Source organism: Nipponia nippon, unplaced genomic scaffold (assembly GCF_047370975.1).
Source record: "Nipponia nippon isolate SJK-2023a ecotype South Korea unplaced genomic scaffold, ASM4737097v1 scaffold_31, whole genome shotgun sequence".
Taxonomy (NCBI): Eukaryota; Metazoa; Chordata; class Aves; order Pelecaniformes; family Threskiornithidae; genus Nipponia; species Nipponia nippon.
The window spans coordinates 5,124,840-5,152,831 of NW_028262349.1; the positions used below are offsets into that span (position 1 = coordinate 5,124,840).

General features: G+C 56.8%; 1 protein-coding gene across 10 annotated transcripts; it reads left to right on the top strand.

Annotated features, from left to right (window-relative positions):
* The first annotated feature begins 142 nt into the window (after positions 1 to 142).
* On the top strand, positions 143 to 27,979 carry ATP8B3 (ATPase phospholipid transporting 8B3). Of its 10 annotated transcripts, none has more exons than XM_087769648.1 (28): positions 143 to 293; positions 557 to 618; positions 2,704 to 2,766; positions 9,397 to 9,471; positions 10,756 to 10,869; positions 11,340 to 11,438; positions 11,906 to 11,967; positions 12,580 to 12,652; positions 12,758 to 12,828; positions 13,400 to 13,482; positions 14,111 to 14,269; positions 14,802 to 14,890; positions 15,732 to 15,925; positions 16,617 to 16,825; positions 18,158 to 18,192; positions 18,645 to 18,801; positions 19,222 to 19,410; positions 19,854 to 19,966; positions 20,370 to 20,534; positions 20,837 to 20,948; positions 21,265 to 21,340; positions 21,721 to 21,919; positions 22,378 to 22,645; positions 23,165 to 23,388; positions 23,974 to 24,057; positions 24,363 to 24,602; positions 24,812 to 24,950; positions 25,212 to 25,989. In XM_087769648.1, exons 1-28 carry the CDS (start codon positions 233 to 235, stop codon positions 25,643 to 25,645), a joined length of 3,849 nt encoding a protein of 1,282 aa, XP_087625774.1. In that variant the 5' UTR covers positions 143 to 232; the 3' UTR covers positions 25,646 to 25,989. The 10 variants fall into 10 exon arrangements, with proteins under 10 accessions (XP_087625774.1, XP_087625776.1, XP_087625777.1 ...); XM_087769651.1 differs by lacking the exon at positions 2,704 to 2,766 and adding an exon at positions 10,086 to 10,177 and having other exon boundaries at positions 279 to 293; XM_087769649.1 differs by lacking the exons at positions 143 to 293; positions 557 to 618; positions 2,704 to 2,766 and adding exons at positions 6,752 to 6,979; positions 10,086 to 10,177; positions 26,009 to 27,979 and having other exon boundaries at positions 21,778 to 21,919; positions 25,212 to 25,342.
* Positions 27,980 to 27,992: the final 13 nt, after the last annotated feature.

Genomic DNA, 27,992 nt, shown 5'->3' on the forward strand with positions numbered 1-27,992 from the left:
GCAGCTCTCAACGGTCCGTTCCTCTCCGCGGCACGTCAGCCTGCCGGGGCGAGCCAAGGAGCTGGAGGAGAGGGGACGAAACCCGTGCCACTCGGCGACTGCAAAAGTCCAGCCCAACTCCTCTTGCCTCCGTCCCGGAGCTGGGGCGAAAACCCAGGAACGCCAGCGCCCGCCCCGGCGTCCTCCCGCTGCCTGACCAGGCTCCCCAGGAGAGCCCGTATCAATCTCGCAAATGGGGCAGGAATTAAAGTGCCAAGCGAAGGAGCTGATTCAGCACGGAGGAAGAGGTGAAGGTAAAAAGTTCAAATAAAAAAATAATAGGCTATTAGATGACCTCACTGGCAATGTGTTTTATTTAACGTGCTGGTGATGGCTTGGCGATGGCAGCGGTTACTTAGGATGCTGTAAAAGTCACGGCTGACCTGGGTTCTCAGCCACCTTTACGGGCCTTTGAGGTGCTGGGTGCGCCGAGTTCCAGCGTTAACCTCCCGGGGCGCCATCCCTTCCCCCGCGGGGTGGTTGGCCCCTCTCCTCCCGCAACGTCCCCCTCTTGCAGGTCACCCAGCCTCGGGCGTGCGGATGGACGCACGGATGGACAGACGGACAGCGGTGCTGCAGGTGTGTGTTCAATATCTGTCTCGGAGGTCTGAGACCCTCGTTTATTCCCTGGAAAGCCTCCTCTCCCGGGGGCATCACCAACAGAAACTGCAGTGAGGGGCTTTCTTGCTCTCTGAAACCTTTGCCCCTTTGGGCTCCTTCGCCTCTGACTCAAAGCGTAGCCCCTGGGCTTGGTGCTGCCCGTCCCTGCCGCTGGCTCAGCTTTCAGATGCTGGAGGTGAATCGGGGGAAGCAAACGAGCAGAGAGATCCCTGAGCCGTAACCCCGGGCCCTCGCCTCCCGAAACCCCTGGGGAGGCTGCACCGGCACAGCCGGCTCCTTCAGGGCGAGCTGAAATTTGGAAAGGTGATGCAAAGTAGCTTGCTGGAAAAAAAGGCTCCATTTTCACCCCGCTCAGAGGTGCCGGGGTGTTACAGATCCCCCCACTTGGTCCCCCCTTGCCGGGGATCCGGCCCCACACGCTCTGCCCGTATCGATCTGCGGAAAGAGCCTCTGGCCCCTGTCCCAGTCTTTACCAGCGAATTGGTGCCACTGGGCTGGCCGTGTCCTCGGAGCGGTCACGGACACAGTGACCAGCTGGGTCCCTGGTGGCACCGGCACAGCTTGTTTCAGCCCTGGGATGAGGGTCCCATCCCTGCCCCTGCCCCTGCTGCGCTGGTTGCAGCTCGGCTTTGCACAGCTGCTCCCCTCCGTGGCTTCGCTTTCCCAAGCAGGGAAGGAATTTCCAACCCCGAATCAAAGCAGCCTCCTGCCCCCTTGCAAGGGGGAGAGGCTTTGGGCAGCCCAGGGGGCTGGTTGGGCACGCGGGGTCACTCCGTGTCCCTCTTCCACAGCTGCAGCTGAGACCGGGCAGCTCATCGCGTGCAACCCTGCGTTTGCAGATGCTACCAGGGTTTGCGCCAGAGCACCGTCTCGTCCTGCAGCATCATCCCCCATCAAGGGGCATCCACGGGGTGTCTGCGTGTCACCCTCTGCCACCGAGCCACCCGGCACGGGTCAGAGGTGATCGCAGTCATCGATCCTCTCTTTAAAAGGCTTTTACCACAGTTTGTCCGGAACCTCCAGGAGGACGAGGGCTGGGGCTGAGGCAGGGGGCGAGCATCCATCATGCGTCAAGGGTCCCGCGGCTCGTGCGTGCAGGCAGGAAAGCTCCCTACGCGGTGACATCGGTGCGGTGAGGCCCTTTCTGCCACGGTCGATGGGGACAGGGACCTCATGGCAGCCCCCCGTGCACCTGCTCCCTCCACACTCCTCCTTGCTCAGCCTTTTGCTTGGCCAGACCCAGGGTCGGTGCCCCGAGCCCAGGCACCTCGGCCGCTCTGCTCTATGCCTCAGTTTCCCCTGGGGCAGCAGCATGCGATGCCTGTGCCCGCCCCACGGCCCTGGACCCCTGAAGTGCCCTGCAGTGCAGGGGGGCTGCGGGGCTCCCCAGGCATGGGGGTCCCTGTTCCCAGCCCTAAACCTGCAGCAGGGCGAGGTGGGTGACACCGGTGTCACCGCAGGGACTGGGGTCCTCCTGCACCCTCCAGCCACCAGTGAGAGAAGGGGAACTGGCCAGACTGGGGAGCAGGGACTGGTGGTGGGCGAGAAACAGGGCCACCACCAGTGACCAGCCCTGTCCCCTGGCCTGAGATGGCCTTGGGGTGGCCAGGAGCAGAGGAGGAGGAAGAGGAGGGTGCGGGTGTGGGTACTGAGGAGGAAGGAGGGCAGCAGCTGACTGGTTGTGCAGGTTTTGAGAGGGGAGGGTGAGTTTTTGGGTGTTGGAGGCGGGTGCTGGGTGCCGAGGGCATCGCTCGCTCCTTCCACCGTCCCTGTGTGCGACAGTTCTGGTCCGGGGGCTGGTGGGAGGCAGCAGCCATGCCCGGGGGCAGCGCTGCCCAGCCATCGCGCCGTGATGGCCCCCTCGGTTGCGTCTGCTGGTGGCCGAGCCAGGACCAACGTTTGGGGCATTAACGGGAGCCCGGGGAGGTGCCGGCTTGAGGCCAGGGGCTGCGCATGGGGCTGCTCCCAGGCTGAGAAAGAACCCCCGTCCTGCAGGGAAACATTTCTAAATTATTATTATTATTATTTTCTCCGAACAAACAGGGCTTTGTAGCTGCTCGGCCGGTTGGAACAGGGCACCTGGAGCAGCTCGGCCCACGACCGAAGGTAAAAACCAGGCTCAAAAGTTTAACTCTTCCTTGCAAAGCGCAGGATCTGGCCGCTGCTGCTGCGGGGCAGCCCCCACCGGGGTCTTCTGTGCCCCCGGAGAAGGGAACGCGCTGGGACGGCCATCGCGGCGCCCAGTGGCGCATCCTCCGCCCCAGTGCTGGGCTGTGCGCGGCCTCCCGGTGCTCGCTTAATTGCGCTGGGGCGGGGGGGTTCAGTTAATTGCAGGGGGCGATTGATTGGTAAAAATGTCATCTTCGCTGGCCGCAGTTGCCAGGGTGACCTCGGCCGTTCTCTGCCAGCATTATCGGTTCCTGGGTGCCCGAAGCTACCGCCGCTGTGTTCCTGTGGGGGGATGCCGGGGTGGGATGGGGAAATCCCTTTCCTTCCTCCGGATCTGGCCCGCTGCTGCCGGCAGCAGCGAGTGTCTGCAAAAGCCGGAGGAACGTGGAGGTTTGGGGCTGGGGCGTGCCCCCGCCATGCCCAAGTGGCTGCCAGCCCTTCCCGGTGCCGCCTTCGTCCGAGGGCCTTCACGGGCTCCAGCGCTGCACGTGCCACCGGTGGAGAGGGAGCGGCAGGGACAGGGCAGCAGGTAGGAGATGGCAGATGAGGGCCAAAATGCTGAATTTCCTCATGGACGCTGCTCCAGGGCCAGGCATCAGCGCCACGGGAGCTGCTGGGGATCGCTGCCGTGGCGGAGGAGCTGCCGGAGGAGAGCAGGCTCGAAAGGCAGGTGATGGGCTCGGGGCAAGGGAAGGGAGAAACTCTGCTTGGATTTGGAGAGAGGGGTTGGGTTAATGTCAATGGTCGTTATCCGGAGCTGCAAAAATGCAAAAACCTCCCAGCAGGGCCGGCTGGAGCCCACCGCGGTCAAGGACGGAGACTCCCCGATCCCGCTCCAGCGTGTGCCCGCTCTCACCGCTAACGTTTGCTCAGCCCGTTTAACCAAAACGTGCTGCCGTTCACCAACTTTGCGTGAGAATTAACAATAACTCGTTCATTTGGTTCCTCTCACAGCACCAGCCCCTTGGGCAAGGGTTGGGTGAGGTTTTCCCTTCCCTTTTCGGGAGGTGAGGAGCATTCCCAGGATGGGGATGCACCCGAATCTGCCCCCACCACCGCAGGTCGGGTGCTGGCCAGTATCACCCAGTGCCCGCGGGGACATGGGGATACGGGGACGCAGTGCAGCCGTGTTGTTTATGGACCTTGAATGAGTTATTCATGACTGTGCAGTAAATGCTTTATGGACTGTCGGGCCAGCACTTGGTTATAATTGCCTCTGGGTTTCTGTGGTTAATTGCAGCGAGCAATTAATCTAACGATGGCTAACGCAGGACCACTACAGTGGGGCCGCTCTGCAGGCGTGCGGGATGCGTGCGGGGTGGGATGGAGAGCAGGGAGACGCCGAGCTGGCGCTCGTCTCTTAACTGCCATGGCTAACGAGGCGGCCTCTGTCCCCAGCTGGGTTTCCCAGCGCTGTCACCTCGGGGCTGCTTGGAGGCAGCGCAGCTCGTTTGTGCCTTTGGCCTCCTCTTCCTCGGTCTTCAAGGCACAGCCTGAGCCCCCCCAAGCTGCTGCCAGACCCCGGGGGCTCTGGGGGGGACTGAGCGCTCCCCAGTGAAACTAGCTCAGCCCCAGTGCAGCCCAGTGCCCCTGCTGCCCAAACCTGCCTGCTCTCTGCCTGAACGCTGCCCCAGAGATGCTCGTGCCCACCCGCTGCCCTGGGACCCAGTCTGGGACCACCTGCCTCTCTGCTGGGACGGTGGCAGGGACGCCCTGGCCTTGACACCGTGTCCCTGTCCCCTGGCAGATCCCACGGGAACAGCTCCTGCCGCAGCAGCTCCGGGTTGTTTTGAACCAAGCTGCACCGAGACGATAAATCAGGGCAGGTTTTGAGCCGTGTCCGGCTGCCAGCCCCGGGGGGTGCCCAGCGAGGGTGCCCCGGCAGCAGGCAGGGAGAGGCAGGCAGCCAGGATGGGAGGCAGGCAGGGCAGGCAGGTCCCTGCGGAGGCCAGGGCCGGAGGTGTGGCATGGGCTGTCCCCACGGTCCCTGCGTGGGGCAGGACAGGTGGCAGCAGTCCCGCTCGGCGCTGTGGTGGCAGGAGCTCAGTGGCTGCCCAGGGCTATCGGCAGGGCTGCGGGCAGGATCAGTGCAGGTACGGGGACCCCCCTCAGGGCAGCAGGTCCCAAGAGCTGCCATCCTCCTCCTCGCTTTGGGACCTAGGGGTGCTGATGGGACCCGAGTGGGCAGTGGGTGCGGTGGGGGGCTCGTTGCCGGTGGGTCCTTCGGGGCATTCCTGGGAGCTGCATCTCTCCCTGGGGAGAAGGGGGGAGCCCAGAGCAGCCCCCCTCTAACAGTGCTGCGGTTGGATGCTGGGCACGGAGGAGCGTTTCGGGATGGGGGAGCTGCCTTTTCACCTGGAGTCTCATCAAAACAGGTGGGGAAAAAAAAATGGGGCAAGCAGAGGGAAACTCATGGCCCGGGCATGTCCTCAGAGCTGGGGAAAAAACCCCGAGAGGCTTTGATGAGCCGTGATCCACCCGGCTGGAGCGCGGGGGCGTTTCCGCTGTGACGAGGGCAGGAGGAGGCGTGAGCCGGCTGCTGCTGAACGCACCCACCCAGCTGCTCGTCGCCCATCCTCGGGCCGGTGTCACCGAGGGCTGTCGCAACGGGGCCGAGCCTGGCTGGGGTGGTGCTGAAGCTGCGGCAACCGGGGTTTGGCAGCGGGGGTGCCCGGGGTGGCAGGGCACCGGCTGGGGTCCCACGGGGATGCTGCGATCAGGTAAACAACAGCAGCACTCTCAAGGCTGGTTACGGCAGCGCCCACCAGCCTCAGGCAGGGGATGGGGGGGTCCGGCTGGTCCCGTCGCCCCTTTTTTTTTTTGTCTGGGAGGGAACAGGGGGGACAGAAGGGCGACCAGAAACCCCCGGCCGTGAGCACTGGCTGTGCTGGGTCTGCTGGGCGCTCCCAGGGAGCCCAACACATCTCTCACTAATTCCTGTACTGAGCAACAACTCAACATTTATCCGGTGATTTCGGAAACAAAACTGTCACAGAAACCCCATAGCAGCGAGCTGGATTAGCGAGCAACATAAATCTCCGCGTGTTTCACCAACCCAGGCCAAACCCTTGGGGCACGGTGCCCGTCCCTGCTTAAAACTGGTTTATTTGTGGTCAGCCATGCAAATCTCCGCTAGCCTAAAACTATGGGGTTTTGGGTGAGAAAGCCCTAAGTTGGGTGAGAAAACCCAAGGCTTTGGGTCTTGTTAGCACCCAGCAGCACCGCGTCGCTGCTTCACAGCTGGAGACCGCAGGGACCAGCGGGACGGGACGTTCTCTGCCGGGCCGGGTGGACCGGCTGGTTCATCCCGGGCATTGAGTTGGAGGAACATCCTGTAGGTTAATAAATCACTGCTGGTCTAGACGAGGTGTGGGGCAGTGGCCAGAGGATGTCTCGTGCCTTTGGCCATCGCTGGCCCTTTCTGGCCCTGGGAAGGGCTGGGCTGGGGCTGGTGCGGGGTTTGGCCACCAGCCCGCGCAGCTGGGGCTGGCAGGGCACCCTGGCACCCGCTTCCAGCCTGTTCCCACCTACCCCAAGTGCAATTTTTATTTCTAATTATTGAAGCGATGAGTGAGGTTTGTAGAGAGGTTTCTTGGAACCGAGGTTTCTTGGATATCTCCTTGGAAGCATTTCTCCAGTGCTTTGAATAACTCTTTTCTTTTTTCCCTTTTTTTCCCTTTCCCCCCTGCTCCTGGGCTCTGGCAAGGGGCTGTTTTCCCAGCTGCCTTTGCACGGCGCTCAGCTCCATGGAGGGTCCTGCATCTGCCAACTGCAGGTGCTTAATTAGCTGTACTTCTGTCTGGCATCGCCCGGAGCAGGGGTGCTTTGGAGCGGAGGAGCGGCGCGTGGAGGGGGCAATGGCGATCGCTACCGGGTACGATGGGGCTCAGAGATGCCAAGCGCAGCGGGGACATGATGGATATCCAACTTCAGGCCAGATCCTGAGCATGAGAGGGACCTTCTGAAAGGATGACCACAGACAAAACGAAGGTCCTCCAGTGCATCTCGGGGAGACTCAGGGCAGGTTTAGACCCTTTGATTAAAGTGATCGCACCGTTCGCTGGTTTGGAAGCAGTGAGCTCAAGCCAACACCTTGGCACGCATCACTTGGCCTCAGCTTTAATATTAACGTCCTGGAGCAAGGAGCAAGGTCAGAAGATGCTTTGAGCAATGGGTCGGGGCCCCGAGGACACTAACAGGCATTAATGACCCCGAACAGCCTCACCTGGGACCTCTCCCACACCTGCCCATGGGCACGGGGCTCTATTTAAGCTCAGCCCTGGGGCTCAGTCCTAGCCTAAGTTTTATTGTGGATGGGTCTGTCTCCAGCTTGGCCATATGCCTGTGCCTGGCCATGGACCCAGCCCTCTACCCGTGGACTGACTTTCTGGCTTGGCCTTGGAGCTGTCTTGTCCTGATGGACCTGCCCAGCAACCCCTGGGCTATGTCTCACCTTGGCCTTTGTCACCAGACCTGATCTTGACCTGCGTGTTGACTTCCCAACTTGAATCTGGACCTACTGCATCATCACAAGCTTGACTGGAGATCTGGGCTTGGGGTTGACCATGGTCCCACCACTGGCTCTGCCCTGCTTGCCCATGGTTGGGGGCTGCAGGATGGATGGGCTGGTGAGGACCTTGTTGTGCCCTGGCCCAGTGTTGGAGTCACGGCAGGGACGGTTACCTCCACCAGTACGAGCCAAGGGGCACTGGCTGGTTTAGAGGGATGTGAGCAGGTGGCTCGGTTTTCCCCATTCTGGATACCCTGAGGTTCATCTTCTCTCCTGTTGGATGTTCCCTGCGGTGCGGGTACCTCCATTTAGTCCATATCCCTTGGCCCATTTATGGTCCACGAGGAGGAGGTACCCCTGCGCGGTCAGGGGGAGCCTGCCCCTCTGTTAGGCAGAGGAGCAGGAGATGGAGGGCAGCTTGGTGTCCCCCCCTTGTCTCTCTGCAACCAGATGCAGCCCAGAATTGGCTGTCTGCAGGGAAAGATGTCCCAAGCCGACAGCTTCACTGGGCCAAGGACATGAGCGGGATCACAGCAGGGAGGAAGATGGGAGATTTGCATTTCTCTGTGCCAAATCCTTTGCCACCTTATTTTGCCCAAACAAAGTGGGAACAGCCAGTCTAGGCACCAAGGGGCTTCTGTGCAGCTGGGTGTGGAAAAAATCTTGTCCTTCCCGGTATCCCTGCTCTTCCCGCTCCCTTTTATCTGTAGAACAAATGGTAGTTGGAGCTGTGGGATGTAGCACGAGTGTCCCACCACCCACAGCAGCTCCCTGCAACCCTCCCTTCCTTCTCAGCCGTGCTGTGAAAACACAGATGGGTCCCAAACGTGCTAAGTTCATGGGTGTCATTTAGGATCCAAGTACAGTAACAAATGTCAAGCCCTTAGCAGTAAAGGAGGATGATGTTGCGGGTCAAAGCTTTTTTTGGGCAAGCTCTTGGAGGCAGGGGCTGAGGTGCTGCCCGTGTTGCTGTTCCGAGTCTCTTTGACCTGGGATGGGGTGACAGCTCTGGCCCAGCTGGTGGCATCCGAGAGCGTCTCAGGGCAGCGTCGTGTGTTGGGACAAACCAATATCAGATTTGCCTTGTACCATGAGGAGCAATAGGGAGAGAAGTAGACACTTTGGTGAAAAAATGGAAAAAAAAGAAGTGATCAAAGGATTGAGATAAGAAATAATGGCAGGGACAGACTTCTGTGCGGGATTATTTAATAATATGGTAATTAATGCTTTATACCTCACTGACTCCTTTCATGTAAGCATCACAAAGCACTTCACAAACATTAATTAATCTTCCCTAACATCCCTGCAGGGAAGGTCACTGAGCTACTGAGCGTAAGGAAAATCTTGTCATTGATGAAGGTAGCTGCTCTCTAGGCATGACGGATGCTCGGGAGTGATGGCAGGACAGGGAGAGTTTCTCTTCCTCGCTGATGACTTCGAATGATTTCCCATAACTTCCTCAGAGAGGAAAAATGTCTTTGAGTTGTCATGAGCAGCTGGGACTGGGTGGAGGTGGGTCTGAAAGATGACCCACACCAAAGCTGTTGAGCATCCCTGAGGACACTGAGAAGGCAGGGGTCCATCCAGGCAGCCCCCAGCGCCAATGCCCGCGCAAGGTTTGAGTAAGTGTGAGGCACCCGTGAAGGGCAAATCTGTGACAGTTGGGGAAAAAAATGCCAGGGAAGTGGATTTCAATTCAGATCTGAGCTGTGGCTGGTCCTGCAAAAGGCAGGACAAAGAACGTCAGGCATCAAAGGGAGAAAGACATTTTCTGATGACAAATATTCAGCCTGATGTCACTGATCTGTGACATTCAGATGGCTACGGAAGACTGCGTGTCAATGTGGGGTTTTACATCTCCGGGGTGGTAAAAAGGTCTAAGTGAGTTTGTGGCTTCAGGAAAGACATTCCCAGCTGTGCCCAGAAGAGTGTCCCTTCTGCAGGCGTTCCTGCCCTGGAGAGGTGGAGGGCCCAGCTTTGGGATGCTGGAGCATCCCGGTGGGATCACGCTGTCATTGCTCAGCGTTGCAAATATCTTTGGTTGTCCTCGTTCCTAGATCCTGGTAGTGGTGCCAACATGGCTGTGCAAGACCCAGCCTCAGACTGCCTGCATGGAAAGAAGCAGCTGCCAGGTCAGTGTGCCATGAGTGTGTTTTGGTTTTTTTTTTCCTTTTTTTAGACAGTTTATGAGAAAGTTGAATGTGGGACAGGGTTGTGAGATGGGGAAGAAGCAGATCTGGGGTGAAATGGTCTGGAAGGATTGACCGTCAGCTGGGGTACAGGAGTTGGGGAACATGGCTAGGATATGTCTTGCTCGGTGGTATTCTGCACTGGAACAGCAAAAATGAAATTAGGAGAGGAACCACCAGCCTTCAGAATAGCAAAGACTGTGCTTGGAGGAGTCATCCTTCACCTGGGCTGATCATACTGTTAAACCAAAACCTGAGCTCAAATGGTTATCCTGAGGCTCAGTGTGTGCAGCAGTCCTACATCTCTGGAAGCTTCTGGCCTCCTGCCCGCTCTGTCCACTCCGGGACCCAGCTGACCCCAAAGATCCAGCTCTGTCCCAGTTGTACCTCCGGCTGCTCTCAAGCTGTAGGTGCACTATGGAAAGCCCATCTTGCCAGCAGTGGGTCACCATGAGCCCAGTGGCACCATCACTGGTCCTTGTGTCCTTGGAGGCCAGAGGCTGACGGCCAAGGCCTGGCTCTGGTGAGAGCTGGTGGATACCCACTTGCTTTTCCAGCTTTCACCTGGGAGGTGAGGGCCAACGACCGAAACTACCACATGCAGTTCAAGAAGAAATTTGCCTTCTGTCTGACCAAGAAGAAGTATGCGGTGAGTCAGCCTGGGCCAGTCCTGGGCCATTTCTTTACTCAGCCCCTGACTCCTGAGCTGGTGGTGGTTGGGGGTGACACGACAGAGATGCTGCAGAGAGACGTCCAGTAGGATGGAGAGTCACATACACAACCCTCAACGAAGAGAAAGGGGCTGCTCCCTGCCTGGTGCCCCAGATGCCCTCTGAGGCTGCCAGGCAAGGAGCAGAACTGTATGAAGGATACTTTTTCATCTGATGGTCAACTCAAAAGAAAGATTTTTTTGGAAGAAGTTTTGATTGAACAAAACCAGATTTTTTTTTTCCAGCTGAATAATGACTGTCTTGTTGGGGATCGGTTAGATATGCTTTAGATGATCAGAAACAAAATATTTTGTTTCAATTTTAAGTCATATGGCCCTTTGCTCTAATAAAGCTTCTTTTTCCTTATGGCTTTTGTAAATTTTTAAAGGCATCTCCTATGCCATAAAAAGCCGAGAAGTCCTAAAAATACCAGACTGTTTTTGGCATTTTCAAAACACATCCTTGATTTCATGCGGCTGAACTCCCACTGTGCCTTTGACCTGTGTTTCTTCTGCAGGGCAATGCCATTAAGACAGCCAAGTACAACATCTTTACCTTCCTGCCGCTGAACCTCTACGAGCAGTTCCACCGAATGGCCAACGTCTACTTCGTCTTTGTCATCCTCTTACAGGTGAGATGGACACCAAGGTAAGAGCAAGTGTGTGCAAGACAACCAGGCAAAGGAGGGTTGTCTGGTCTTTAGAGTAGGGGACTCCAGTCTAAAACGGTGTCAAGGATGCTGCTTTTCAGCAGTGTTCATTGTCTTCCATGAATTCTGATGGGTTTAACTTATGCTAAGTTTGGTTACTTTAAACTGATTGGATTTGCATGTAAGCTAAGCTCATGTAGACCATGCCTAAATAGAAATCCTACCCTCCAAATTCAGTGACCCACAGGCATCTCACACATCCAGTTTAGAAAGAGGTGGGAATTGAACAAAACAGTTCCATGTCAACAGAGATGTTGATTTGATTTGTCTGAGACAGGTTCCTGCCATCCTCAGGTGCTGGCTGGGGAGGGGAGCTGGGGAGTTACTCAGTCACCTAAAGTGTCCCAAGGTGGGATGAAAGTTGTCAGTGGTGTAAAACTCTCCTCCTCTAGACCTTCCCTGAGATTGCCACGCTGCCCTGGTACACTCTGCTGTTCCCCCTGAGCTGCCTTCTCACCATCCGGGGTCTACGAGACCTGATCGATGACATTGTGAGTATGGGTTGGAGCAAAGGGCTGTGAGTGTTGGGCGTAGATCCGATGGGGGATGGTCAGCAGAAAGGGACCCTTTGCTGTGGGGTGAACTGAAAAGCTTGGGAGTTGCTGTCATTTGTGGCTCCTGAGGTACCGTCAACTCTACCATGTCCAAAACGCTTTGTATTTTCCCTTGGGAAGGATGTGACTGGCTGGTTGCTTTCCTCGAGGTCTAGACCTCCATCTCTGTCATCATTAATATCTTAACCAATGGCTGTATTCCCAGGTTGGTCCCCAGAAATACCTTGGGGGAATTTTGCCTCTTTATTCATCAGAATACATCTTCTGCCTGCTTCAGAAAGCAGATCTTGCCCTGGGGCTAAGGAGGCAGGTTGTGGCATTAAGAGGGTTGTTTTCATGGGACAAGGAAGTCTGGCATGGCCCATCCCTTTCTTTTGGCCTCTTTTTTTCTCTCCTCTGTGCAGGGCCGTCATCAAAGTGACAGAAACATCAACAGCAGACCATGTGAAATCCTGTCTGGGAAGAGGTGAGGGCCTTTGGGAAGCTGTACCCATGTTTTCCAGGCCTGTGTGGAATGATGGATCATCTGAAGTGCTGAGCATCCTTGGGCACAGCAGCTGAGAAGGGGTTTGGTGGGAACATCCCTGACTCTGCAAACTCCCATCACCTCCCGAAATCTGCTGCTGGTCCAGCTGTTCCGCTGTAGGAATGATTGTATCCCAGTCACACACAACAGGTCTAAAAAAGCCCTAATTTGCTGTGACATGCTGGGAGGAGGGCTTCCTGGCCACAGAAGTTCCTCCAAGTCTTCATATCTAACTCACGGAGTCATATTCCTGCTAAACACTGGTCCAGGTGGGACCAACATTTTCCACCTGTGGCCAGGGGGCTGAAAGTCCCTGCCACCTGTAGGTACAGGGGATACGGATGTGACAAATGGGTCCTGTGCCATCCTCGGTGCTCAGCCATCCTTCGGTCATGCAGATGGTACCATGGTGGCAGAGGAACCTACAATCTGGAGACCCCATTCATGCAAGGAGCTGGGACCATGCAGGCTGGTCCAGAGGACAGAAACAGCCGCGGCTCCCATTCCCACTGCTCTGCAAGGATAAAAAATTCCCTCCTAATTCTCCTGCAGCTTCCGCTGGCAGAAATGGCGCGACATCTGCGTTGGGGACATTGTCCGCCTGCGTAAGGAGAGCTTCGTCCCGGTGAGCAGGGCCCCGGAGCTGGCTGCGTGTCGGGAGCAGCGGGGGGGGGGGGGTGGCAAGGAGGGGCTCAGCCCGGTGCTCTCTTCCCCCTTTTTGCTCTTCAAGGCCGACATGCTCTTGCTGTGCAGCTCGGAGCCCAGCAGCCTGTGCTACGTGGAGACTGCCGACATCGATGGGTGAGGAGAGGGGCAGGGGACCACTACTGCCATGGAGGGAGAGGGGCAGAGACACCTCAGCCAACGGCTGAAGCCTCCAGTCTTGGGGACCCGCTGGCATTGGGGGGTCAGGCACGCTGGGAGGGCTGCAAGTCCAGCTGAAGCCACGGGATTTGAGGGATCCTCCAAAAGCTGAACCTACAGACACCCCAGAAATGGGATTTGAGCCCCAAATTTTGAAAATGGGAAGACAAAAACACTTTTGAGGCTTCCACAGAGCAGCTGGTGACCTCAGGCATCTCTCTCCATCTCTCAGCTCCCTCCCAGCCACGCTGAGGACAGCAGCTGCCCGTCCCTCCCACCTCTGTCTGCAGGATGATTTAATGGCAGGGTCTCCAGGCCAGAGCTTCCTTCCTGCATGAGTGCTCGATGTCTGGCATGATAGGTCCCTATCTCACTTTTCATTGCCATCACTCATGTAATCACCTGATAATTAATGGCCGTCTCTGTCCCATGGGTCCGACAGCAGAATTAACAGCTCTGTCACCCTGCAGGGTTGTTTTATTTTTCCCTCCCTGGCTCTTGTTTGCAGGGAAACGAACCTGAAGTTCAGACAAGCCCTTCTGGTCACCCACCAGGAGCTGGTGAGCGAGGAGAGCATGGCCACCTTTGATGGTGAGTCTCCCGGACGGGTGAGGATGTGGTCGTCCCACTGGGATGGGATCGGTTCACCCTCGGGAAGTCTCTGTCCCTTCGGGCACCAAGTGCCCTCAGCCTAACCGGCGGTTGCACTTGCTCCTGCCTGCAAGGCTGGAGGGTGGTTCTTGCCAAAAGACCTTGCGTGGAGGCCCTTCCCCAGCAGAGTGGCTCTGTGATGGATCCATAGGGGTTGTGCACCTTCCCCCTGCCCTGGATCTTGATTTTCCCACTGCAATCAAACGCTTGGCTCCCAAACCTGAGCTCAGACCCTGGACTTTTTCCCCTTTGGTCCTCCACAGGATGCAGACTCCCCTCTCAGAGGCTCTGGGGTTGAAGGTGGTTTGTACCTTGTCCCATTTTATAGCCCAGTGCGGTTCCTGGACTGAGCACCCTCCCAGCGCTGCAGGGAGGCCCTCCACCTTAGCCTGACCTTAATTTGAGCCATCCATACCCCAACTGCATCTGGAGATGCCCTGGCAAAATCTGAATCTCCCCTGAGAAGCCCCCAGCACCCCTCTTTGGAGGGGGCAAGCGTGGCGGGGGGGAGAGGAAGGACCTCTCGTTTCCCTCAAAGCCATTACCTGAATTGTGCCCTCTGCTCAAGGGAGAGTGACCTGCGAGGAGCCCAACAGCCGCATGCACAGCTTCACCGGCACGCTGGAGTGGAGGGGTGAGACCTACTCGCTCAACAGCGAAAGGATCTTGCTGCGAGGCTGCAAGCTTCGCAACACTGACGTTTGCTACGGCTTGGTTATCTACGCAGGTGAGTGCCCAGGCCCAGATCAGGAAGAGCAGAAAATACCCAGGTCCCCGGGGGTTTTAAGCTGCCCAAGCGCTTCTAGCATCAGCAGGTCCCATTCTCAGGTGATACAAAGTGAGAAGACCTGCTGCTATAACCAAGCCCCCAGAAGTTTGTCCCAGGCTTTGCTGGTGTTGGGCTCGCTGGAAGGGAGATGATGCGGTGGTACCAAACATCTGCTTAACCCAGGTTATATTTCAGCTGCATCACGTCCTGGATCCATTTCGCTTTGTGGCCTCCTGCATGGATGGCTCAGTGCAGCTGAGAGCTTGGCCATCAGTAGCTGTGGGTAGAGGGGTGGGGTACGATCTGGTGTAAGCAGCACTTCAAGTGTGCAGCCACAGCTTGATTAGCCACTGATCAAGGGATGCGGTCCTCTGAACTCTTCAGAGGTGGGGAGATGTTGTTATGGAGGAAACCAGCATCACATAGCTGCAAGTCAACCTTCTGGGGGCTGTGGACTTGCGTTTTCACTTCTAAAATGTTTCTCGTCCAGGATTTGATTCCAAAATTATGAGGAACTGTGGAAAGATCAAGCGGAAGAAAACCAAGCTGGACCGCATGATGGACCGGCTGGTGATCATAGTGAGTGTGGTGCAAACACCTCCTGCCCTGGCCCACCGGCCTCCTGGGGTTGCTCACAGGCCTTCTCATGAGAGGCTGCTTGCTTGGGTGATGCTGATTTTCTTAAGCTTGCAATATTTTGCTCAAAATATCTTGGGTTTAACATGTTATGGGCAAATACCAAGTGATGTTCTCGGGAAGTGGCAGTTGCTGGGTCTGGAGCAGTCTGCGTGGTGGTTGTGTTGCTTAAACCCTGGACCTTGACAGCTCTGAGTTCTCAGCTGTAGAGCAGCCCTTGGACCAGGGAGCTGCCGTATTCAGGATCTCCAGCCCCTCCTGGCCTGCTTTACTTCTCCATAACTGTGCAGGTCCGAGGAGGCGGTTTGTGCTGAGGGATCTGCAGGCTGTGGCTCAGCACAGAGCAGATGGAGGACGGGGGAAGGAGGAACCTTTCCTCTGTGGGAAGCAAAGCAGCGTGGTCATAAACAATGAATTGGATGGCTCTTATTCCGGTTCCTGGTGGCTGAGTGTCATCACTTCTCAGACTGGCTGCTAGCATTCCTGTTTGCTGGTAACTTCAGCAGGAAGGCTGCAGGACATCCCTTGTCCAAGGAGATGGTGTCTGAGGCAATTAGGAGGGTGGGAAATTTGGTTTGTGGATGTGTCAAGCTGAAATACGTGCTGTGATCCTTCATCTCTGCCCAGGATGAGCTCTGAGAACCAGCTTCAGGCACAAGGTCACCGTTCTGCAGGTTTACTGCTAAATGAGACAAACAGTCTGGAAGGGGCAATGGTTGGTCCTAGAAAAGAGTCTGGTGGGCTCTGTGTGATGGGACATTCTCATCCTGGCTTCCCATCTCAGATCTTCCTGCTGCTGTTGGTCACGTCGCTGTGCCTCGCCGTTGCCTCTGGGTTCTGGGCCAGGACGTTCCAGGAGAAGCACAGCTACCTCTCTGCTCTCTACAAGCACACGACCCCTGCCCAGCAGGCCTTCTTCAACTTCTGGGGCTTCACGATCCTCCTGAGCATCATCATACCCATGTCCATGTATATAACGTAAGAAAAACAGAGCTTGCAAGTGATCAGAGATCAGTTCCCCGCTCCCTGCCCTTGGCCATCATCTGGCACCTTGGTTTGCAGCCACTAAATGAGGCTGCACAAAAGATCCAGCTGTGACCCTGAGCAAATCATTCCCATACGTTCCCTTAGCCATAAGAGGGTAAGGATGGATGGGGTGTGTATCTTACAAACATTGATGACGTGCTTTGAGATCTCAGAGAAAAGCCAGGAGAGGTGCAAAGCCACGTACTGATGTTGGAAATCGTGGACAGGCTGAGGATGAGACTGATGAAGGTGGTGTTTCCCCACTGAGCCGCAGCAGGGTGGGGAAGAGAAGGGCACAGCCATTGTGAGCAGGCAATAATCACAATTTGTGCTGGAAGAAGCAGTTTCCAAGCTTTTCGGCCCTTCACTGAATCTCCAGATCTATGAATTTTGTCATCAAGGGCCAGATTTCCAGAGGGGAACCCAGCTGCCTGGGACCCAGTGGGCTCCCAGGCCGGTGCGATGAACCTTCTGGAAACTTGGCCATGAGCAATGAAAACCCTCTTGCTTCCCCCAAGCTCAGAGCAATAGAATCCAGGTGGGGAGTTCCCCTCTGCCCTGTGGCAGATCCCCAGGTGCCCCTGGGATGTGAGTAATGCAATCTCCTTCCCCAGCGTAAGTTTTCTTCTACCTGACTCCCTAGGTTTGAATTCATCTATCTGGTGAACAGCTTTTTTATCAACTGGGATCTGGAAATGTATTATGCTGTCAAGGACATTCCAGCAAAAGCCAGAAGCACCAGCCTCAATGATCAGCTTGGCCAGATCGAATATATCTTCTCGGACAAGACTGGCACCTTGACACAAAACATTATGAGCTTCAAGAAATGCTGTATCAATGGGACCATCTACGGTAACTTTTGGTGGAAGCAAGTTTGTAGGGACTCTTGAGTTAGGTAAACCTTGAATTGGTTCTTTCCACTCCTCCTGGCTTGCTAGGAAGCTTGGGGCATGTGGATTGATCTTGGTGGTCCAGCGTGTAGACAGAAGATGCTGTAGGAATTCAGCTTGCCCTCATCTCCCATGTTATCAGTGCTTTGCAGGGGCCACCACGCCTGTGGTCACACTTGTCCCATGTTCCCAGTGCATGGGCTTAGGGCACAATTTTGCCCTCCTAAAATGGGTGCCTACCTTTCGGGAGATGTATCATGCCCCAAACTCAGCTGAGATCAGCTAGGTTTTCCCTGATAAAAAAGGGAGGCGGGGGTTGGGAGCCCAGCACAGCTACATGGCAAACACATAGTCTGAGTGAGGTGGGTCCCACCTGGCATAGTTAGCTGTTGCTGGCCCAGGTGGCCAGGACAGGGCAGGCAGAGGAGCCACGGGGTGATGGGCCAGTGAAGCCCATGGATTTTTTATTTTCTATGAAGGTCTTGGAGAGAAAAATGAGGTTTTGCTCTTCTTCTTTGCATCATTTTCTGGTGAATCTCCAGATTGGTTTCCAAATCTGGGCTCTTTGAGGCTTTCAGGTCACCTATGGAGGAAGCAAAGAAATTATCATTCCCCTTATGTTGTTTCTTTACAGTGAGTGCGTGTAATTACTCTTTGCTTTTTTTTAATGATTCTGCTTGTTTTTCCCCTTAGAAACCCGAGAATTGCCAAGTCCTTCCTCTTCTTACTGCTATACTTACTCAAGCTCTCTGCTGGCTTCTGGGAGCTGTCTCAGTGCTTAATTAGTGAAATTTAGTGAGTGGGCCAGGCCAGAGCTTTAGCATGGAGCTCCTTTTTCCTGAGATAAGTATCAAGCACTTGAGACAAATGGACAGTGATAAAAACAAAGCAGAGGGGAAAAAAAATTCTAGCAAAGTTTTTAAGCAGGAATAAACCCAGTTTTCCCCTGCCCGATGTATTGTGTTGCACCTCCGTGATAGCAGCCTCCCGTAATCCCACCGGTCCCTGGCCAGCTGCAGTCTCCCAGGAAAGGCAGGTGAAAGCTAGACCTGAATTTTTAACATTAAAAACATGTCAAAAGTCTGAACAGTCCAAGAGCTAAACAAGTCAAACCTGGATATCCTAACAGAGCCTGGCCCATGACCGACACTGAGCAGATGCTGAAAACCCATCCCTTTTTGCCAGTCTTTTGGCCAGCAAAAGCAGCAGTCCCTTCTAGAGCAACTGCTCGCAGCCCCCGCTAGTGACGCTCCCTGCCAGCTCTTTATTAATTGAATTATTTTTATTTTGGCAGGTACAGGCACAGGCCGTGAGAACAAACAGCCACCGGTGCGTAACTCCCCTCTCCCATGTCACTTGGGGCCAGATGCTGCTCCTCAGCGGGGCCAAAGCTGTAGCAGTTACTGATTACACCGGCAGCAGGCCCAGCCTGTTGTTTTGGAGCACGGCTTGCTTACAGTGGGGCCCCATGCTGTAAGAGAGTGGTATGTGTTTCCTTGGGCTGGCGAGTTTGCCAGTCCTCAGCTGCCAGTTAAGGACAGGGGACCCAGGTTTATAGAATCATGCAGTCCTGAATTTTATTTTTTTTTTTTTTATCCCCAACCTTTTTATACTCACCATCTTGATGTAGGCAATGCAGAGCTCGGCTTATGGACTCCGATCTGGATCGGACCGTGCCAGCACAGGGTTGCTGTATTGCAACCCAGCAGCATCCCCAGTGCAGAGCCCCGTGCTTGGTCTCTCTCCCTCGGGCGCCTGCAGCCTGCCTGTGCCTCTTGCAGGGGTCGGGGTTGACCTGGAACCACCGCGGGGAGAAGAAGATGGACTGTTGCGATGCGACGCTGCTGGAAGCCGCCTGGCGGGACAGCGACCCCGTGCTGAGGGAGTTCCTGAGGCTGCTGGCCCTCTGCCACACTGTCATGGTGGAGGACAAGGGCGGTGGGTCGGCCGCGGCGGTTGACATGCTCGGAGCGGGGTCGAGCTGCTGTTCAAGGCATTGAGGCCACGATGGCTTTTTCCATCACCCAGCAAAGCTCTGCTGTGCAGGGAGCAGGTGGCGTGAGAGCCCAGGGATGCTTTGTGCCACTGTCCTAGCATCACGGACGTGTACATTTGGTCTTGTTTTAAAGCTAATTAGTTGGAACAGAGGCACGGGGGGATGATCCAGTCTGGGTACTTGTCCTGCATGGGGCAATGAGCAGAAGAGATGAGACAAGTAGGACTGAGTTTCCCTAGCCTGGTGGTTTGGACTTCAGGGTGTCCATAGATAATGTTGGTGCTGGGCAAGAAGGTGTTTCAGACACCCAAGAGTTGCTTGGCTGGGATTCTCCTTGTCTAACCCCTACTCCTCTTCTGCAGACCAGCTGGTTTATCAGGCAGCTTCACCAGACGAAGAAGCGCTGGTGTTGGCAGCCAGGAACCTGGGGTACGTCTTTCTGTCCCGAACGCAAGACACCATCACCATCAGTGAGCTGGGGAAGAAGAGGACGTACAAAGTGCTGGCCATGCTGGACTTCAACAGCGATCGCAAGAGGATGTCTGTCCTGGGTGAGCAGGACAGGGTGTCTCAGGGGGGCCCCTCCAGCAACACGGAGGGTCCCTTCTGTACTCAGCCCTACAAGGGATGGCACTGGGATGGCTGCAATTGACTGCAGCTGGCACAGGGGCTCCTAAGGATCGTCCTGGTCATCCCTGTGGTTTTGCTCGCCCTGATACCTTGGTGAAGGCAGCCGAGAAGTGTTTGAGTGGCCAAGAGAGACTGAGTAAATCAGGGACTCAGAGGAGGTGTGCAAGGAACTGACAGTCCCTGCGGCCCGATCCTGCCTCGTGGTGGTGTAGATCTGGGGAAATTCCTGTGCTTCCCATGACCGCAGGCAGAAAAGCACCAGCGTCCCCTGTGGTGCCTTCTGCGGCATGGCCATTGCATTGGGACAGCGATGAGTGGGAGCCACCTCTCTGGGTACCTAAGCTGTCCTTCCCCTCCCTCCCAGTGCGAGACCCCCAGGGCACGATCCGGCTCTACACCAAGGGGGCTGACACCGTCATCCTGGAGAGACTGCAGAGGCGAGGGCCCAATGAGACCTTCACCGAGATGGCACTGGATGTGAGTCTCACGCCAGCCCAGGGCAGAAAGGGCTGGTTTCCCTGCTGTTGGCTTTGGGCTGGGTGTCCTGGAGTCCCCTGCTGCTCTTTCTCCTGCTGGCTTCAGGATTTTGGTCCTTCTTTCTTTCTTCTGCTCTAAAGGAGCCTCACCTGCCTATGGGACAGGGGCTAAGAGGGCATCAAGTGCACCTTCGGTGTTCTGCATGGACCAGGTGCATTGCAAGGATGCTCATGGGGATGCTGTAGGATGGGGGAGGGAGTCAGAGCCGGGGGGAGACTCTCAGATCCTGGAGCATCTCTGGCTCTGCCCATGGGAGCATTGTGGCTGGCTGGCATGATGCCCTGGTCCACTGTGAGAGTCATCCTGGTCGAGGCAAGGGAGACCTGACGTCTCATCTCTGCAGCGCTTTGCAGAGGAGACACTGAGGACTTTATGCCTGGCCAGCAAGGAGGTGAGCGAGGTCGAGTACAGCGAGTGGAGCAGGAGGCACCACGAGGCCAGCGTCCTGCTGCAGGACCGCGCGCAGGAGCTGCACAAGCTGTATGAGGAGATGGAGCAGAACCTGCAGGTGGGATGAGGCTGGGGTTTAGGAGGAACCAGCTGCGCTGGTCCCACAGTGGGCAGGAGTGTGGGGTTCAGCTCTCTGGGATGAGGGGGTGAAGTGTCCAACCCAACACCCGTCCCCTGGATGGGAGGGCAGGTGGAGTTCCCCCCAGGGGTGACTTTGTGACATGCCAGTAGACACTGGGTTAGATATCTGTCAGGTCATGTCCACCCATGGGCAAGGACTCCTGGTTGGATCCAGGGGCAATTCCCCACTCTGTACCTTGCCCTGCCCCATGTCATGACACCCACTCACCCTCCTTCCAGCTGCTTGGGGCCACGGCCATTGAGGACAAGTTGCAAGATGGAGTCCCTGAGACCATCCAGCTGCTGAAACTGGGCAACATTAAAGTGTGGGTACTGACAGGAGACAAACAAGGTCAGTGGAGGGAACCCCAGACCCCACCAACACATTTCAGCTTCTCCCCTAACCAGGACCAGAGAAGAGATGAGACCCTGGGAGTGGGCAGCAATCAGGTTCTGCTGTTCCCTTTAATATACAATAGCAGGACGTCCCACAGATCATGTCACCCATGGGGAAACTGAGGCAGGGGAAGCCATCTGCACGATGGCACAGAGCTGGAGCAGAGCCCAGCAGCAGCTGCTGCCCACCAAGGGCTGTTGGACCTGAGGGCTGGCTGCTGCCCTGGGATGGGGGGGCTGCACCATCAGCCATTGACACCTGCATGTTGCAGAGACCGCAATGAACATTGGGTATGCGTGCAAGCTGCTCACGGAGGACATGGAGATCCTGGAGGAGAAGGAGATCAGGTGAGCAATCGTGACCTCCTGGTTCAGGATATTGTTGTCCCCTCTGAAGACACCCAAGGGCATAGGAACCTGTACAGGGCGGGCAGAGCTCGACTCTGCCAGAGATGTTTCTCTTTCCCTGTCCCAGCCTGGATGTCCATGCACCTCATCAGGCCTCCCCATCTGTTTCTGCACCTACAGCATTCTCTTCCTTAGCAGGCTTTGACCAGAAAATGCTTAAGCTCTCTCTCCAGCCTCTAAACCACAGGGAGAGAGGCTGATTTCTGGTATCAGTGAGCCCCTGGGGCCCCCTCTCTGTCCCTGCTGTCCCCACCAGTGGGTACCAGCTCCATCTCCCTGCAGCTGGCTTTGAGATGGCAAAGGCCAACTGTAGGTCTCAGTCGAAGGCAGGCAGTATGCCCAGTGTCCTCAGCTCCAACCACCCCTTCCTCGCACAGCGAGATCCTCGAGGCTTGCTGGGTGAGCAACAACCACCTCAGTGGCAGCGGGGAAGCCCTGTGCAGCGGCCGCCTCTCCCAGCAGCACCCAGAGGCTTCGCACCATAAGAAGAGAGCTATCATCATCAGCGGGGACTTCCTGGTAAGGTGGCACTTGGACGCTCTTCTCCGCTCCCTGCCTGCGCTGGCAGATCACTGTTTCTGCCCTGGTGCTATCAAAGTCCTGGGTGGCACCAGCACGCGGAGGATGTGATGCCCCTCCTGCCCAAGGGGTGGGAAAAGCCCATTTTGGGCTGGGGAATGAAGAGTGGAGAGGGGGACAACCTTGCACTGATCATTTGGTGTTGGGGGGCTTCAACCACACCTGCCTGACCAGTCTTCTGGGATGACACAGGCTGGTGGGTAATCACATGCTTTTCTGGTCATACTGGGACAAACTGGTCTCATGGTCACAGTGCTTGCTGCATGATGAACTTGGGGAAAACTGGGGTCATGTTTTTGTGGCATCTACGAGATTTAAGAGCATCGTTGAGTTGCGGGGGGGCTCTCATGCTATGAAGGCTACAGGTGAGGTCCCAACTGCGTGTGCTCTCCCCTAAGGACAAAATCCTCCACACGGGAGAGGTGCTGAAGGAGAAGAAGGGGCGGCTGTGGTGGCAGCTGGCTTGCTGCAGGGCTACAGACTCACAGGAGCAGGGCAGTCTGGTGGAGAAGGTGTTCGTGGACTTGGCCACCAGCTGCCAGGCGGTGATCTGCTGCAGAGTGACTCCCAAGCAGAAAGCCCTCATTGTGCAGCTGGTGAAGAAGCACAAGAAGGCCATCACGCTGGCCATCGGGGATGGGGCCAATGATGTCAACATGATCAAAAGTGAGGCTCGGGGCAGGGGGGAGCGTGGGTTTTGGCTGGCGCATCCCACTGGTGGGGAGAAGTGGGGCCCCATCTGCCATCTCCACCACCTCACCCTCTCCTTTGCGGTGAGGAGCTGGGAGGGGAACCCCCAAACCAGTTCTCCACGTTGCTGTGCCGGGAGGAGAGTGAGAGGCACAGGACCAGGACCAGCCTGGGACAAGAGCAGGGTGGACCGCTTGCTTTGGCAGCGCGGATGAACCTTGAAGAAACTTCAAGCCCCAACCTGGGCAGCTGGCAGAGGTGTCCCTGCCCCTCTCCAGCAGCCCTGACATTGGGCTGTGCTCTTTGCACGCCCAGCCGTGCCTGGCGTGTCACTCCCGCAGCCGTGGCATGTGATGGAGGGGGCTTCTTCCCTTTGCTCATCACTCCTGGATTCACCCTCTGCCCATCAGCCTGGAGGCAATCCACAGGGAAATCAAGCACTGGGCTCTCTGAAAACCTCCTCACCTGCATTTCACACCCTCCTGTCCTCTACAGCTGCTGACATCGGGGTGGGCATCAGCGGGCTGGAGGGCATGCAAGCCGTGCAGTGCAGTGACTACGCCCTGGCGCAGTTCTCTTACCTCCAGCGCCTCCTGTTCATCCATGGCCGCTGGGCATATCTGCGCATCTGCAAGTTCCTCCGCTACTTCTTCTACAAGACCTTTGCTGGCCTCTTGGCCCAGGTCTGGTTCGCTTTCCACAGCGGATTCACGGCTCAGGTGAGGGATGCTGCCATTAGCAGGGGTCACATCCATCCCGTGGAGGTTTGCACACCAATACTGCAACCCCCTGCTGAGGACCTCATGCAGGTCTCATGCCTGGTACTGATGGGCATGTGTCCACATCACTGCCCTGGTGTCCTTTCTCCCTTGCCCTGGTATTGGGCTGTCCAGTTTTTTGGGGCTGCCTGGCTGAGATGCAACTGGTGATCTGCTTTTTAGCTGGCTGGATTGGGAAAAGCACCCTGGGGAGATTTGGGATGTGCTCGTGAGCTGCAGCTCGGTCTCAGACAGACGCAGGTTAAACCATTAAACTGGTTTCCTCCAAAATGGGAGCTTTTATCCCAAGGGCCATCAGTGTGACTTGACCACCACTGTGTGGCTCCAGCCCCCATCTCCACCTGCAGCACGGCCCCACAGCCCATGGATCACTGGGGGGGCTGATGCAGAGCCTGGGGCAAGCCCATGCAGATTTCCCCAGAGTCTGGATGCCCGTCTCTTGGACTCACCCCTGGTGCCTGGGCATCCTTTCTGAGTCTTTCCAAAGCACCACTGAGCTCACAGCTGCTTTCTTCTCCCTTCTAGCCTCTGTATGAGGGCTGGTTCCTTGCACTCTACAACATTTTCTACACCACCTACCCCGTGCTGTCCATGGGCCTTCTGGAGCAGGTATGGATTCACCAGGCTGCATCCAGCCCCTGTGCCTGGAGGCTGCATCCTCGGCGGGTGTGAATCAGCCTGGCAGTCGTTGCACCCCATCTGCATGGCTCTTTGTGCTGGGACACGGTACCAAGCAGCTCGATGGGCATCTGTAGGTCACCACTGGGCCTGGGGGTGCCTCTGTTCCCCATCACCCCAGAGCAAGCGTGTGGAGGGATTCACTGCAGCTCTCCTGAAGGCTGTGTTGGGTGGGGTGGCCCAATCCTGCTCCCCAGTCTGGGTGGGGAGGGTGATGCTTAGCCCCATCCTGGCAGGACGTGAGTGCCAAGAAGAGCCTGGAGTTCCCTGAGCTCTATGTGATTGGGCAGCAAGACGAGCTCTTCAACTACCGCGTTTTCGGCGTCACCCTCCTGCACGGGGTCAGCACCTCACTCGCCAGCTTCTACATCGCGTTCTGGGCCTTCGAGGACAGCGTCGGCAGCAAGGTTGTTGGCGATTACGAGTCCTTCGCTGTCACGGTGGCCACATCGGCGTTGCTGTCGGTCCTCATGGAGGTGAGCGCCACTTTGCCCTTCCCCATCCTGGCCCTGGGGGAGATATTCAGGCACCGCAGCCAGGCTCAGCCCTTGGCTCTCTGATGTGACCCCCAGCAGCTTTGTGGCTGAGGGATGATCTCCCTTGGGGCAGGGGAGGAATTAGGGATGAGTGGCTGTACAGAAGAGGGACCCCACAGCCTCTGTGTGCTCTCCCCTTGCCCCTGCAGATCATCCTGGACACCAAGTTCTGGACGGTGCTGTCCTTCCTGGTGGTCACAGCCAGCCTGCTGCTCTTCTGCCTCTTCTCCTTCCTGACCCAAAGCATCGATGCCTTCAGGATAGCCCCTGCTGTCTTCCGCTTCCCAGGTAAGATGCCCCATGGTCCTTCCCTTCCCTGAGCCAGGGGAGCCCAGCCTGGGCTTGGTGCTACGAGCTGTTTCCCACCTTCTGGATCATCTCTTCATCACCACTTCTCGATCTTGCTCTCTTGATTTTTGACTCCAATTTAGGTGCCATCTCCTCTTTAGACCCCTCAACACCTTTGTGGGGGCAGGCCTGTCCCCCGACAGTTGTTCCTTCTGTCCTCTCCACCTTCTCTACATCACCACTGACATCTTGCATTGACAGACGCCAGCTGGAATGCCCTGACTGACCCCTACGTCCTGCTCGTTGTCCTGCTGTCCCTGGTGGTGAACACCGTCCCCTCGCTCACCGTCCGCTTGTACTGCACCATCACGGGCAAAAACACCATCCAGCAAGTGAGGGCTGTGCCGGGGCTGGCACGGGGAGGGGTCTGCCTCCTGCTGGCATTGGTGTCCGGGGCTGGCCAGGGCACTGCTGGTGATGGGAAGGTTCCCCAGGGAAGCCACTGCCTGGGCTGTAGCGGTGGGACATCACCTCTCCTTGGTGGCACCACTCCACTGGTGATGGTCTCTCATGACATTGGTGTCCAAGTCTGGCTCCAGGGCCCTCTCCCCGAATCGGTTCATGGGCCAACAGGAGGCCCTGAGGCAAGAGACCTGCTCCAGCTCTTGGAGAGGGTCTGCTCTCGGCTGCAGTAAGGAACTGCCCTCCACGTCTCCCTGGAGCTGCCGCTTAGGAGGCACTGGGGTCTGGCGCAGGTCTTGGTACCACCCCGAGTTTTGGTAGAGCTCACCCCCATCTGGGTTGTGGGTCACACTTTGCCAGTGGTACAAAAGAGGCCCCAGATGAGAGCAGGGGTTGAGATTGTGCTCCAGAGCTCCGAGAGCTTTGAAGACTCCCATGAGGGTCCCCATGTTACACATCCCATCGCATCAACTCGGGTCATGGCAGAGCTGGGAGCCGAACTCTGCAGGGCGTCCTGCTCTCCCTGCGTGGTTCCCCTTGGGGTGAGGGCTTACCTGGGAGGTGGCCACAGCCCTGATTTCCCCGTCTCCTTGCAGAAGATCCGCCTGAAGGCCAAGCAGGAGCCGGAGCCCTCAGTGGAGCTGCGTGCCCATGTCCCTCGCAGCTCCTTCCACCGCCGCTCCAGCTACGCCTTCTCCCACCAGGAGGGCTACGCCGGCCTCATCACCCGCGGGGACAGCCTGCGCGCCGGGGGCACCCGCAGCGCCGCCCCGCGTCTCCTGCACCCAGAGACGGCCCCGGCTTTGTCCTCCCTCCCCAGCCCCTCGGCGTAGCTGTGCTGGCCAGCATCAACCTCCCACCATGCTGGGACAGGGGAGGTGCAGAACTGGCTGGTTTCCTCCTTTTATGGGCATTTTATTAATCTTACTTGGATGGTTTTGAAGTGTGGGCAGCCCCCAGGGCTGCAGAGGGCCTGGCCCAGCCTGGGGGGCTGCTGCTCCGGGCACTGAGCCTTGGGACGTGTCCCGCTAGCAGCTCCATCTCCCCCATGCAGTATGTGCGTGGGCTTTGCAGGAGCCTGTAAAGCTGTAAAAACCACCAACCTCTGCCGCCACGCTCAGCCCCTCGCCCACGACCAACCCCCTGCCCTCTGCTGAGCCCCCTCGGAGCCGGGGCTTCCTCCTGCCCAAGGCTGATCCTGCTCCAGGCTGGACCCACAAACACCAACTCTGCTGCCCCAGGCTCGTTATTCCACCTCGAAATTAATAAAATGCCCTGATACAAGACCAGTGGTGGAGCTGGGTGGCGGGTGCAGCCCCTCGCCCGTGCTCACTCCCACCTGCGCTGGGGGCCGAGCCGCAGTGGCTGCACAAAGCCCCTCATCTTGTTTCCCCACGGCTGCGAGGAGCGCAGGGCAGAGCCGGCTGCCCTCCCCACGCGAGGCTGGATCTGGCGCCCGTGGCTTTGCCATGCATCAACTCAACAGATCAGACTCAAGTGGCGTAATTTTAAAATGCCCTCTGTTTTCTGGAGGAGGACCTGTGTATGACTGATTACCTGCAGGTTTTTCTTCTCCAGCCAAACCAGCCTGGCTTCTTGCAGCTTCTCCTCATCGCTCCCCGCCATCTCCACCTCCTTGTCTTTGCCATCCCTGCACGAGGTGCACGCGGTGGTGGTGTCTGCTACGTGCCATGCCCCGTCTCCGCAGGAGCCACGTCCCACTCCCCCAGAACTGATGTCCCCAACTCTGGCGACAGCTTGTGGCCATGAGCTGTTTGCTGCAAAGCCCTGAAAAGTACTTTTGGGGTGGGAGGGCAAAGCATCGGGGTGACGCGCATCAGCTCTGCCGCCCAGAGGCCTGCAGAGCCGCGCTTGGGGGACATCAGCAGTGGCTGCTGGAGAAGTTGCGTGTAAACAACGGACTGGTGACCGGATCACCCTCTTCATTGTTTTTATTTTTTTAATTAAAAGGATTCTAGCTTTTCTTTCCTCTCCTGTAAATCTCTGCTACGCCACCAAGGGAGAAAGCTGCACAGAAAGGTCCTGTGGTCCCTCGGTGTGTGCCACCGGCTCTTTATCTGTGCCAGGGCGAAATGCACAGTCAGACAAGATATTCAGGTAAAAAGGTAAATAATTAAATCAGCCAGGGGGGCTTGGACCTGACTGCAGCACACATGACTTGATGGGTTTGTTTAACAAGTGCTTTGGCCTCATCTGCATTGAGTTTGTGAGAATTGAAGTGGTTTCTTTGGGCTCTGGCCAGAAGGGTGCTGGATGGTGCCAAGAAATCAAAGTATCCGAGGCTTCCTCCGGGAAAGCTCTCACCTCTGCAACTGCGAGGTGGAAAACCGGGGGGAGAAACCTTTTCCAGCTGCCTGGGTGGGATCCCCAAATCTCCCCCCCGATGCTCCCAGGCCAGGTCTAGGGAGAGAGGCTGAGATGGTTAAAATGGGGCTGCTCCTCCGAAGCGGCCTCCTCCTGCCCGAGCAGCTCCCGGGGCAGCGGAGCTGACCCACGAGCATCACCGCGGGACACACAGACACGCCAGGGTGAATGACTAGAAAATAATTTATTGAAGAA